This window comes from Eubalaena glacialis, chromosome 12 (genome assembly GCF_028564815.1).
Source record: "Eubalaena glacialis isolate mEubGla1 chromosome 12, mEubGla1.1.hap2.+ XY, whole genome shotgun sequence".
Lineage (NCBI taxonomy): Eukaryota > Metazoa > Chordata > Mammalia > Artiodactyla > Balaenidae > Eubalaena > Eubalaena glacialis.
In genome coordinates, this window is record NC_083727.1 from 28,476,993 (window position 1) to 28,491,524 (window position 14,532).

At 34.6% G+C, this 14,532-nt stretch overlaps 1 protein-coding gene across 4 annotated transcripts in view; it reads left to right on the forward strand.

Moving 5' to 3' along the window:
• AHI1 (Abelson helper integration site 1) overlaps positions 1-14,532 on the forward strand; it is a 203,435-nt gene that overhangs the window by 103,408 nt on the left and 85,495 nt on the right. For 3 of the 4 annotated variants that reach the window (XM_061206760.1, XM_061206762.1, XM_061206761.1), the window contains one exon: positions 13,775-13,830. The exons of the other annotated variant lie outside the window; for it this stretch is intronic. In XM_061206760.1, coding sequence (XP_061062743.1) covers positions 13,775-13,830 — 56 coding nt within the window. The remainder of the gene's footprint in view (positions 1-13,774; positions 13,831-14,532) is intronic. 4 annotated transcript variants of the gene reach the window in all.

Here is a 14,532-nt window from a genome sequence, read left to right on the forward strand (position 1 = left end):
TCTGTAGCCTATTCTGCTGCAAGATGTTTTTATAATTCTCATTTTCTCTACTCATGTATTCAGTCATTCAACAAGCATTTATTGAAGATGAACTATTTGACACAAGAAACTAAAGTTTTAAATAGTGAGGAAAATGCTGTGATAGAGGATTGCACAGGAATACTAAGGGAAGGAGAGATGGGGAAGGGTATCTAAATCAGAAGTGGGATGAGGAGAAGAAAATCACATAGTGTTTCCTAAAGAACAGAATGTTTGACCTGAACTTTAAGTGATGTCCAAATGGCTTTGCGTGGCATTTTGAGTTAAGCAGTTTGAGTTAAATACTTGACGAGAGTAATGTGTATCCTGAAGATTAAGCTGTAGAAGGACAAGATAACAATTTTCCCTTTGGAAGAGTCTCTCTGGCAGTGGGGATGTCATTGGAAGATTCATGGAGCAAATCAGAGAGTTGGATTAGGAAGCTATTTCAATAGTCCAAATGATGAGAGAGCATCCAAACTAAGTAGTGAGACAGAGAGGAGGGGACAGGTTTTATATAAATATGTATATATGTATGTGTGTGTACGTATATCTATACACACATATATATGTATGTGTGTGCATATTTTATAATAAAAATTGTTTTTATTAAACGTATGATAAAGTCATTATTTTCACCTCAGGTTGTATGAGGCAAGCCCTTAAGTTCTAACAAGAACTCATTGTTAGAATAGCTAACCTTTGTCATATAAATATTTAATTATAATGCTTCCTATCTCTTTTTTCCTTTAAACTTTAGTTCTACATGTATTTAAAGGCTGTTGAAAGCATACAACAAATATAGAATTTTTTTAAATTGAAGTATAGTTGATTTACAGTATTGTGTTTCAGGTGTACAACATAGTCATTCAATATTTTTATAGATTATACTCCTTTTAAAGTTATTATAAAATATTGGCTGTATTACCTGTGCTGTACAATATATGTTTGTAGTTTATTTATTTTACACATAGTTTGTACCTCTTAATCCTCTACCTGTATCTTGCCCCTACCCTCTTCCCTCTCTCCACTGGTAGCCACTCGTTTGTTCTCTATATCTGTGAGTCTGTTTCTTTTTTGTTATATTCACTAGTTTGTTTTACTTTTTAGATTCCACGTATAAGTGATATCATACAGTATTTGACTTTCTCTGTCTGACTTATTTACTAAGCATAATATCCTCCAGGTCCATCCATGTTGTTGCAAATGGCAAAATTTGATTTTTTTTTTTTATGGCTAAGTAATATTCCATTATATACACACACACACACACACAGTACACCTTCTTTATCCATTCATCTGTTGATGGACATTTGGGTTGCTCCCATACCTTAGCTATTGTAAATAATATTGCAGTGAACACGGGGGTGCATGTATCTTTTTGAATTATTGTTTTTGTTTTCTTCAGATATATACCCAGGAGTGGACTTGCTGGATCATATGGTAGTTCTAATTTTAGTTTTCTGAGAAACCTCCAAACTGTTTTCCATAGTGGCTGCACCAATTTACATTCCTACCAACTATGTCCTAGATTTCCCTTTTTTCCACATCCTTGCCAACATTTGTTGTTTGTGGTCTTTTTGGTGATAGCCATTCTGACTGGTGTGAGGTGATATCTCACTGCAGTTTTGATTTGCATTTCTCTGATGATTAACGAGGTTGAGCATCTTTTCATGTGCCTGTTGGCCATCTGTATGTCTTCTTTGGAAAAAATGTATATTCAGGTTTCCTGCTCACTTTTTTAATCGGGTTATTTGTTTTTTTGATATTGAGTTGTATAAGCTGTTAATATATTTGGTATATTAACTTTTTATTGGTCATATCATTTGCAAATATTTTCTCCCATTCAGTAGGTAATCTTCTCATTTTGTCGGTGGTTTCCTTGGCTGTGCAAAACCTTTAAGTTTAGGTTCCATTTGTTTATTTTTGCTTTTGCTTCATTTGCCTTAGGAGACAGATCCAAGAAACAATTTGCTCAATTGATGTCAAAGAGTGTTCTACCTATGTTTTCTTCTAGGAGTTTTATGGCTTCCCTTCTTTAATTTAGGTTTTTAATCCATTTTGAGCTTTTTTTTCCTATATGGTGTGAAGAATTGTTCTAATTTCATTTTTTTACATGTAGCTATCCAGTTACTCCAGTACCACTTATTGAAGAGTCTTTCTTTTCTCCATTGTTTATTCTTGCCTCCTTTGTTGTAGATTAATTGAGCATAAGTTTGTGGGGTTTTTTCTGGGCTCTCTATTCTATTCCGTTGATCTATGTGTCTGTTTTTGTGCCAGTACCATACTGTTTCGATTATTGTAGCTTTGTAGTATAATCTGAAGTCAGGGAGTACAATACCTCTCGCTTTGTAAAGCTTGCTTTGACTGTTCAGGGTCTTTTGTGGTTCCATATAAATTTTAGGATTATCTGTTTTAGTTCTGTGAAAAATGTCATGGCTATTTTGATAGGGATTGCTTTAAATCTGTAGATTGCTTTGGGTAGTATAGACATTTTAGCAATATTAGTTCTTCCAATCCATCCATAGTATCTTTCCATTTCTTTGTATCATCTTCAGTTTCCTTCATCGGTGTTTTATAGTTTTTAGAGTCTTTTACTTCCTTGGTTAAGTTTATTCCTAGGTATTTTATTCTATATGAGGCAATTTTAAATGAGATTATTTTCTTGCTTTCTCTTCCTGATAGTTCATTATTAGTGTATAGAAAATCAACAGATTTCTGTATGTTAATCTTGTGTCCTGTAACTTTGCTGAATTCATTTATTAGTTCTAATAGTTTTTGTTTTTGGTGGAGACTTTAGGGTTTTCTGTATATAGTATCATGTCATCTGCAAATAGTGACAGTTTTACTTCTTCCCTTCCAATTTGGATGCCTTTTATTTCTTTTCTTTTCTTTCTTTCTTTTTCTTTTTTTCTTTTGTCTGATTGCTGTGGGTAAGATTTCCAATACAATGATAAATAGAAGTAGTGAGAGTGGGCATCCTTGTCTTGTTTCTGATTTTAGAGGGAAAGCTTTTAGCTGTTCACCATTGAGTATGATATTAGCTGTAGGTTTGTCATAAATGGCCTTTATTATGTTGCAATATGTTCCCTCTATACTAATTTTGATGAGAGTTTTTATCATGAATGGTTGTTGAATTTTGTCAAATGCTTTTTCTGTATCTATTGAGGTGATCATGTGATTTTTACCTTTGTTAATGTGGTATATCGCATTGATTGATTTGTGGATATTGAACCATCCTTGCATGCCTGAAATAAATCCCATTTGATCATGGTGTATGATCTTTTTTATTTATTGTTGAATTTGGTTTGATAATATGTTGTTGAGGATTTTTGCATCTATATTCATCAGAGATATTGCCCTGTATTTTCTTTTTTAGTATCTTTGTCTTATTTTGGTATCAGAGTAATGATGGCCTTATAGAATTAATTTGGGAGTGTTCCTCTCTCTTCAGTTTTTGGGAATAGTTTGAGAAGGATAATACATATATTCTTTGTATGTTTGGTAGAATTCCCCTGTGAAGTCATCTGGTCCTGGACTTGTTTGCTGATTCAATTCACTACTGATTCAATTTCACTACTAGTTTGTTTAGATTATCTCTTTCTCCCTGATTCAGTTTTGGAAGATTGTATGTTTCTAGGAATTTATCCATTTCTTCTAGGTTGTCCAATTTATTGGCATATAACTGTCTGTAGTATTCTCTTATGATTTTTTTTGTGTCTCTGTGATATTGGTTGTAATTTCTCCTCTTTCATTTCTTATTTTGTTTATTTAGGTCCTCTCTTTTTTTTCTTGATGGGCCTGGCTAAAGGCTTACCAATTTTATCTTTTCAAAAAGCCAGCTCTTGTTTTCACTGATCTTTTCCATTGTTTTTTGGTCTCTATTTCATTTATTTGCTCTCTGATCTTTATTATTTCCTTCCTTCTGCTGAATTTGGACTTTGTTTTTGTTCTTTTCCTAATTCCTTTAGATAGTAGGTTTTGTTGTTTATTTGACATTTTTCTTGGTTCTTGAGGTAGGCCTGTATTATGGTAAACTTCTCTCTCAGAACTGCTTTTGCTGCATCCCATGGATTTTGGAAAGTTGTGTTTTTATTTTCATTTGTATCAAAATATTTTCTGATTTCCTCTTTGATTGCTTTGTTAACCCATTGGTTTTTAAGTAATAAGTTGTTTAGTCTTCATGTTTTTATGTTTTTTCCGTTTTTCTTTCTAATTTCTAGTTCCATACCATTGTGGTCAGAAAAAAATACTTGATATAATTTCTATCCTCTTAAATTTATTGAGACTTGTTTTATGGTCTAGCATGTGATCTGTTCTGGAGAATGTTCCATGTGCACATGAAAAGAATGTGTATTCATCTTTTTTGGTGGAATACCGTGCAGATATCTACTAAGTCCAACTGGTCTAAATGTAGTTTAAGACCACTGTTCCCTTATTGATTTTCTGTGTGCATGACCTGTCCATTGATGTCATTAGGGTGTTGAAGCCCCTACTATTATTGTATTATTGTCAGTTTCTCCCTTTAAGTCTGTTAGTATTTGCTTTATATATTTAGATACTCCTATATTAGTTGCATATATATTAGCGAATGTTATATTCTCTTCTTGTATTGATCCCTTTATCATTATATAATGCCCTTCTTTGTCTTTGTTTTAGACACTGTTTTAATGTCTATTTTGCCTGATATGAGTATTGCCACCCCAGCTTTGTTTTTGTTTCATTTGCGTGATATATATTTTTTCCATCCTCTCACTTTCAGTCTGTGTGTGTCTTTAGCTGTGAAGTGAGTCTCTTATAAGCAACATATAGATGCACCTTTTTATATCCAGTCAGCCACCCTATGTCTTTTGATTGGAGCATTTAGTCCACTGATATTTAAAGTGATTATTGGTAAGTATGTACTTATTGCATTTTTGTTGTTTCCTGGTTGTTTTTGTAGTTCTCTCTTCTTTTCTTCCTTTAGTTTCTTCTCTTGTGGTTTGATGATTTTCTTTAGTGTTATTCTTGTGTTCCTTTCTCTCTGATTTTTGTGTATGTGTTGTAGGTTTTTGATTTGTGGTTACCACGGGGTTCATATATGTTGACCTATAACTATATCTACTTGTTTTAAAGTTCTAACATGTTCTACAAGATCTTCCTTTTTCACTCCCCTCCCCCACATTCTGTGGTTTTGATATCATATTTTACATTTTCATGTCTATCTCTTAACTGTTTAATGTAGTTATAGTTGATTTTACAATTTTTGTCTTTTAATCTTCATACTAGCTTAAGTGGTTGATCCATAGCATTTCCTATATATTTGCCTTTACTAGTGGGATTTTTCCTTTCCTATAAATTCTTACTTCTTTTCTTGTTGTAGCCTTTTCTTTTACACTTAGAGAAGACCTTTTAACATTTCTTGTAGGGTCAGTTTATTATTGATGAACTCTTTTAGTTTTTGCTTGTCTGAGAAGTTATTTCTCTCTCCTTCAATTCTGAGTGATAACCTTACTGGGTAGAGTATCCTAGGCTGTAGGTCTTTCCCTTTCAGCACTTTAAGTATACCATACCACTCCCCTCCAGCCTGTGAAGTTTCTGCAGAAAAGTCAGCTGAAAGCCTGATACCTTGTATATGACTGTTTTTCTCTTGCTGCCTTTAAAATTCTCTCTTTATCTTTAACTCGTGACATTTTAATTATGATATGTCTTGGTGTTGGCCTCTTTGGGTTCATCTTGTTTGGGGCTCTCTGTGCTTCCTGTACCTGGAAATCTGTTTCTTCAGCTTTGGGAAGTTTTCAGCCATAATTTCATCTGATATATTTTTAACCCCTTTCTCTTTTCTCCTTCTGGGACCCCTACCATGTGCATGTTAATATGCTTGATATTGTCCTGGAGGTCCCTTAACTGTCCTCACTTTTTAAAATTTGTTTTTCTTTTTGCTGTTCTGATTGGATGATTTCCATTGTTCTATCTTTTGGATCATTTATGCATTCTTCTGTATTACATAGTCTGCTGTTAATTCTTTCTAGTATGTTTTTCATTTCAATTATTGTAGTCTTTAGCTCTGACTGGTTCTTTTTTATGATTTCTAGTTCTTTGCTAAAATTCTCACCTGTTCATCTATTCTTTTCCCAAGTTCAGTTAGTATTCTTATTACTAATACCTTGAACTCTTTATCTGGTAAATTATGTTTCATTGGTTGTTCTTTCAGGTTTTTTTTTCTTGTTCTTTCATTTGAAACAAAAACTTCTGTCTTCTTATTTTGTTTAACTTTCTATGTCTCTATGAAATTAGGTGAAACACTTAACTATTGTGGTCTTGAAGAGGTGTTCTTGTGTGGGAGCATCCTATGTAGTCTGCATGTGCCCAGTGGCTTTGATGTTAGAGCTGGATCTGAAATGAGCAAGGGTCATGCCTTTCCCGAGGGTGTGCTGGCAGCTATCACCTTGGTGGGAGGTGGGGCTAGAGATGGAGGGGCTAGAGATGGAGGGGCTAGAGCTAGAGCCAGGTGTGAGCCTGGGCTTTTCCTGTGCTCATTAGGCATCACCACCATATCAGGGGTGGGGGTGGGTCCCAAGGAGGTGGAGCAGAAGCCCTGAGGGTCAGATCCGAGCTTATTCCATTCCCTTTAAGTATGTGTTCTCCCCACTCCTGGCAGTGGCACCTTCTCCCCAGAGGAGAACAGTGCTGGAGCAAGAGGAGCCAGAGCAGACACCCAGTCTTGGGCACATGCTGGGATGGTCATGGCACACCAGTCAGAGTTGCAGACCACTCCTGATCTGCTGCCTCCATGAGTGTCAGCCATGGCTGCCCTCACCCAGTTCACATGCAGTGCCAGGTCCAAGCCGGCTCCATCCCCTACAAGAGTCCACTCTCCGCAGCATCAGCACCTCTGCCCTAGAGGGAGCTGCACCAGAGCAAGAGGGGCTGGAGCAGGCACCTGGTGCAGGCTGAGTCATGCACTGAGCCAGTTGTGGGAAACTGGCCAGAGCCCCGTGCAGTTTCAATCTACTTCCTCTGCCTTTTTCAGGGAGTAAGCAAGCACGTGCACACTGCATGAGTGAAGTCTCGATTTCTTACAGTCCTCCTTTAGGTGCCACTGGTTTTCAAACCCGCTAAGGGTACTTATCTTCCTGGTTTTGAGCCTTAGGGCTGGGGTGCCCAAGATGTGGTTCAAACCCCTCATTCTTCAGGGAGGATCTTTGAGCCCCTGATATCCCCCTCCTCTTCTGTGTCCCCTCCTTGGAGCACAGGTCCCAACCTGATCACTTCCGCTCCCTTCCTACTCGACTCTGTGATCTTTCTTTACAAGCTTGGTTGTAGGAGAGTCTTTCTGCCAGTCTCCTGTTTGTTTTCAGTGAGAATTGCTCCACGTGTAGATGTTTTTTTTTATGTGTTCATTGGCAGAGGTGAGCTCAGCATCCTTCTACTCTGCCATCTTGATCTCCTTCTGGATCAGATATTTTAAACATTAAAATCAAAATAAACATTCTGAATATATATCAATTATGTTCAGTGTTCAGTATGCCAGGTATAATTTGAAGTATTTTTTATATTAATTAACTAATTTAACCCTCCCGTCAGCCAGTGAGATACATACTGCTTCCCCTGTACTGAATAAGGAAATGAAGGCATAGAGTGGATAAATAACTTGCCCAAGTCACATATCTAATAATTGCCAGAGCCAGTCTTTGAATACATTACAGAGTGGCTCCAGAGTCAGGATATATTATACAAATAAATTGTTCTTTGGAAGGTACTTTTTCCCTGGTTATAAAGGAACAAAGTCTAATAGTAGAGATTATAAACAACTCATATCTCTGAACAGGGTGGTAATTTTATTATTATATATAATAATATAAATATTATATAAAATATAATAATATAATATAATTATTATTATAATTAAAAATTATTATTTTTAATAAACATAGTAGATTTATTGAGTGGTGCTATCAACATGTCAAATATAAATACATTCATGCATTAATTGTGGAGTTTTCTCTCATTTTTAGGAAGGTGTTCTAATCAATCCAGAGTGAGTGTTTTGATTTTCTGTTGGCTCTTTGTTTTAAATAATGCTGAGAAGTTTTTTCAGTGAGAATTTTAAACACATTTACTCTGCTTATATGGAAGATTTTTCAATTTTCAAAACCATTGAAAATTTGTTTGCCTACTGTATGGTCACTAAAAGTCTATTAAGGGCCTACACTCCTTTCCCAAACTTTATTTTGAAATATTTTAAAACCACAAAAAAGTTGAAAAAAGTAGGTAAAATGAAACTTCTAAATTCACAACATTTGCTTCTTCGCTTTTAAAATTTCACTCATATATCTGCCAACAAGAAGGGTATTGTCTTCAATAACCATAGTTCCATTATCACATCTAGGAAAATTAATGATACTATAATACCATTTAATAAACAGTTCATATTCAGGTTTTCCTAATTGTGCCTAAGATGTCTTAAGTAATTTTTTATTTGCTTACCTATTTTGTACAGCATCCAGTCCAGATTAGCACTTATATTGGTCATTATGTCATTTTAATTTCATTTAATCTCAGTTAATCTAGAATCTTTTTTGTTTGTTTTTCATGACATTAACTTTTTTAAAGAGTCTGCCTGAGCCAGTTGTCCTGTAGAATATCCACTGTTTTTATTTTGTCTATTTTATCATGATTAGATCCAAGCCAGACTTTTTTTGGCAAGAATACAGTAAGTGATGTGTGCTTTTTTGCATCACATCAGGTGGTATATAATGTCAGGTTTCCCCACTATTGGTGTTGCAATATTTAGTCCTGGATCTTTTTCTGAGCATTTTAATACATTCTGTTGATCTACATGTCTACTCATGTGTCATCCCCACATTGTTTTAATTACAGAGACTTTTTACAATATATATTGATACTTAGTATTTATTTTCAGTCATCACTCTTTTTTTCCCCAGGATTTTTCTAGCTATTCTTGCATAGTCTTCTATATGAATTTTAGAATCAACTTGTCTAGTGCTGGGACAAAAACTATTTTATTGAAATCACATTAAATTCATATATTATCTCAGAGAAAATTGGCCTTTATGTGATGTTACATTGTCTTAGAACAAGGGTTGTCTTTCCATTTGTTCAAGACTACTTTTATGTCTTTCAGAAGTATTTTTACATTTTCTTCATACTGTTTTATGTATTTTTGTATTTATTCAAGTATTTTCTCTTTTATGATAATCTTATAAATGAGGTATGCTTTTTCATTATATCTTCTAACTGGTTGTTTGAATATGTAAAGGGTATTGATTTTTATATATTAAATTTTATATTATGCTGACTTTCTGATTTATTAGTTCTCTTATTGGTTGTGTTAGTTTTAGCATTGATTCTTTTGGACTTTCTGGGTATAAATTATATTATCTGAGTAACAGTTTTACTTCTTTTCCAATTCTTGAGAAGGGCTTGCAGTTTTCGTACGGACATCTTTATATTGAATTTGGCAGGAAAGATCTTTGCCTTCTAAAATTCTGTATTTTACTGGAATATAATAAATTGTATTTCATTTCTCCTAGCCGTAGATAATCAAAGCATAATTCTCCCTGTGCCCCATATAGAGATTAATGGCAATTTCCAAAACTCAATTAGGATGCATAGTTATAGTGTTGCCTAAAACAAATTAACTCTTTAGAAAATTTCATAGAAGGGAGGAGAGAGGTTCTCCTGTCCTTATTAGCACAGTGCGCTGTGCTTGGTGGGTTGCCCATAATCATTTGGTGATGATACGTAAGATTGCTGGATGTATGTTCTGGCTTCAGAATTTGGCACTTTGTTTGGCCTGCTTTGTTTTTGCAATAAATCTGATCATCTTTTTTCTTTCTTTCCTTTGATCATGGTCCTGACTTGAAGGTTGGTAGAGTTTAAGGAAACTAAAAAATATATAATTCTGCTGTTCCAATCAGTCAGGTACAAGTGGGGTATAATGTCACGTTCTGACTTTCCACAAAGTAAAATACCCAAAGCATCTCCCAAGAAGCATAAAATTTCTTCATTATCTTCTCCAGAGTGTATTAATGTCTGGAAAATTAGGAAAATTTTAAAATAATACATTTCAGTTTTATAGTAGGTTTAGAAACATTACCAAAGGAAGTAGTTAATTAATGTTTTGAAAAAGAGTCCTAGGACATTAATTCAAACATTCTGATGACTAATACACACAGTTAACACTGCATTGTAGAATATGAACCCGGTGGATATGGCATAGATTAATTCATTCAGTTAATATTTGAGTTAACTCTTGAGGACCTTCTGTGTTTCGAGCATTTGGACCAGGCACTATGGATACAAAAGTGAATTAAATCAGATCCTGGCCGCAGGGGCTAGGCAAACACACAAATGGGTCTGGAGGTTTGTGACTTAGATGCATGGGTTTCAGTAATGGTACTGCTGCTCCTTGGTTGTGTGACCCGTCTTCTGACTTACTTTCTGAAAGCTGCTATTTCCTCCCTTTAAAATGGTGTTATCTTTGTTGTTTATTAATTAGCTATCTTAAAATTCTTAATAGTTGTCAAGTTTTGTTTGTTTTGTTTTATTTTAATTTAAGAGATTCTCTAATTTTTCCATTGTTACCAGTGGTACTACCAGTCGTATAAGGTTATTTGCTGATCTTCAAGTTACTGAAACTCCTTACCAGAGTTTATTTTCTTGGCATGCTCATGGTTGTGGTCCCAACTATTCTACTGGAGGTCTGAACTATAGCAAAAAAATGAAAGCAAACCTGTGCAACTGTTACCCCTGTGCTGAGGCACAGGATTAAGCTTCTCCTCTCAAGTCTCATCAGTTGCAGGTTACAGCCATCTCCCAGTAACTGGTCCTGGAAGCAAACTCCTCCAGGTGGATGGGCGTATAGGCCTCTGTTTAAGGACCATTGTGGTCCATAGGATCTGCCAGGCCCTTGATGTACTACAAACATTAAACTGACAGATAATAGCCAGTTACCCAGAGGATTTGTAGCTTCTGCTGGCTGAGAGCCCTCAGTGAACTCTGGAAAACCCATTTTCTGCCCACACCTTGAGAAGAGGCCTGTTTTCCATGCACAGGTCCTTGCTCAGCACCAAGGAAGACACAGCCCTCCCATTCCCACACCTTGCCTGACACACTGGCTCTGAGATCCCAGGAAAAAAAAACTTCATCTTCTGAGATACTGTCCAGCGTTTGCCATCCCTCTTGCCTTAGTCTTCATAGGCCTCTGGAAAGGAACTAAACATGATTTCAGATTTTAAAATCATTAGACAAAGTGAAAAAGAAGATGCTCACCTGGAAGATTAAGTGGCACAATTATCAAAAGATAAAAATTATGAAGGAAAAATAAAATGGGCTGCAGAATTAAACAAATAACAGAATAAAACTTCCCTGAGCAGAAGAATGATAAGACTCTGCAGATTAAAGGGCTGTCAAGTCCCAAGAAAGATTAATAATAACAAAGACACATTTGGACATACCCTGGTGAAAGCAGTCTGTTGGCACAATTCCCTCTTTCAGGGGAGGTCAGTCTTTTTTCAGGCCTTCATCTGGTTGGATGAAGCCCACTCACATTATGGAAGGCAATCTACTTTACTCAAGGTCTGCTAACTTAAATGTCAATCCCATCCAAGAAATACTTTTCACAGAAACATCTGGAATGTTTGATCAGATAAAAGTGAAATAAAATATAGATTTTTTTTTGGTAAAATTTACTTAAAATAGCAAAATATTTGGGGATGCTTTTCCTTAAGCTTATTCCTTTCTGTATATTCTCTATTGAAAGCTTAAACAAACATGTATGATTGTATTTCCAAAGGATATTATTTCAGTAGGCAATCTAAATTTAAAACTAAGCTTATATTGGGTTGGCCAAAAAAAGTTCGTTCGGGTTTTTCCATAAGATGTTATGGAAAAACCCGAACGAATTTTTTTTGGCCAACCCAATATCTTTAGAAAATTCATTTTAAAATTCTAGTTTTCAACACATTCTTATCCTGAAGTTGAAACTGTAAAACATGTAATTTTTTTCTTTGTACTTTCATAAGCTAAGGATGTAGATTTGGGGGTTTTTTAGTTTTTTTAATTTTCATCATTTTGAAATTACTTTCTAATTGGATAAGAATTTTAAAATCAGTAGTCAGCCTAGGCCTATTTTATGGCAGTCAGATTATAGTAGTGAGAACACGTATGTAAGATGTTGCTAATTCCTGAACCCCGTGGTATGACCACTCTCATTTTAAAGCCAGTGTGTCGTGCCAGACTATTCTTAGCGGTTGCAGCTAGAGAGGGTTGTGAGAGCATGAGGGCTGAGGAGGTGAGGATTTCACCATTAGTTCTGTATACTTCAGTGTAAAGTCTTACAATAAGAATCAGCATTATTTGAATATTTTCAAATATGTTTTACTTGGGTTTTAAAAAAAACTTTTCAAGGCCAGTGTTATCTAAGAATAAAAATGTCTTTCCATCAAAATTACTTTAAAGACTTTGTTATTACATTTAAGACAGAACTGTTAATTTGGTGTATAGTATTTCTTCAAAAAAGGACATCTGTTTTACTAGACTCTTAAGGTCAGAAATCATAATTTATCCTTTATAATTTATCTTTTATCACTGAGTGCCAAATAGCCACTTACAACTAAATATTAGCTGATTGAATACAGGTAGTATAGTGCTTTACACTTCACTGGCTAACAATACATACTGAGAGTATTTTTAAATGAAACAAAAACTATTTTTTTAATCTTGTTTCACAGTACTTAGTTCATTTTGAATATACTCTACAAAAGTGATAAAAAGTGATTGTTTTGTGTTGATCTCATTTATTATACTTTAAGAAAAAATGAGTTAAATGCCTATAAAGGAGAGGAACTAGTGTTTTGTTTCAACTAGGAATTGTGCTATTTGCTCTTAACAGTGCATTGCAATTCTCACTTCTAACCACCCCTGCGTGGTTAGCTTTTAGCCTTATTTAACAAACTGTTAAACTACTCACATGTTAACTATTCACATGTTGGTCTGCTGATTGACAGAGATTGAAAAGTAAATGAGAGCCACACCTGTGTTCATTTTAAACTTGAGCTTGATTTTCAACCAGTATCTTTACAGATGAGATGCAATGTGTTACATCCTTAGAAACTGTTTATTACAAAGAAATGCAGTAGAGGACATGGGGAACAAAAAGATAAATCTATACATGATAAAATGATTTTTCTCAAGGTTAGCAGTCTATATTGTCATTTTAAAGGAGAGAATCAAGGGAACTTTTTTTTCTTCAGTACTCTGTGGTGATTGAATAGATAGCCAGCCGATTGTATCATAGTAGGAAATCAGATGATCAAAGAGAAATTCAAATAGATTTATTTTTTGTTTTTGAGAAAATAAGGAAGCGATTCTTTTCATAGACTTTGTGATATTTCTTTATGAAAACTTGATGACCTCAAGACAGAAGCAAAACTTTCATTGAAGAAATGTAGCAGAGGGAGATAATGGTATAATTTTTGAGCTGAGAACAGAATAAGAGCACATCTTCTGCTATTGCTGGATGCCACTTGAATGAGAAAATTGGCTTAGCTCACCTCGAGTCAGGTCTCTTAGCTAAACTCTCCAACTGTTTCTGACCAGAGAATTCATGATACCACTTTAAAGGATTCTGCCATCCAAGTGAGGCTTTTTTCTTGTAAGCTGTAGGAGTCATGTCTTGCTGACATAAATGTTTTCAAAATAAAATGTATAGGTATAATAAGCAAATATTCACAGTCTTTTCATTTCACAGGGATTATCAGTATAGAAAGAAAGCCTTGTAACCACCATGTAGATACAGCACCAACGGTAAGGCAACCTATTTCTACATTGTTAAAACTGTTAAGAAGGCACAAAATAATACTGGTTATAGTGACACAAAATGCCATTGTAGAAAACTCTTGTAACCTACCTTTTGCCAAGAGTTATATCCCTTTAAGAAAATTAACCTTATGTTTTCTAATTAATCAAGATAACCTATCAATTTTTACTAAGATATAGGAAAATAAGATGCTGTATCATTTTTACGGGTACTTGTTTATATTAATGTTATGAATAGAATGGTATTTAATTTTAAAATACTTTATACTTTTGATAAAGTACTGTAAATCTTTATGCAAATTGATTTACACCCTTGTAAAAATGAGTGTTATTTTGTGCACTAGCATCATTATTTAGAGTGAATGTTTTGTAATAGTGAAAGTAGGCCATTATGCTTCATTTCTCTTGTAGATTACTATGCCTTATAGAAGTGAAATGCCTTACTATGCCTTATAGAAGTGAAATCTAATCTTTTACCCCACTACTATTACTACCAGACAACAAAAGGCATTTAATAATTATAGTATCTATTTACTATATTAAAAATAATTATAGAAAATAATATAGAAGGAAGACAAATAAATTTCCCTTTTAATCTCTGTATATAGTATTTGTATGTATGAAATACACTTCAGTTGCTGGTTCCCACTTGAAAGATTCACAAGAAGTAGACTAGAGTGTATCTCTTCA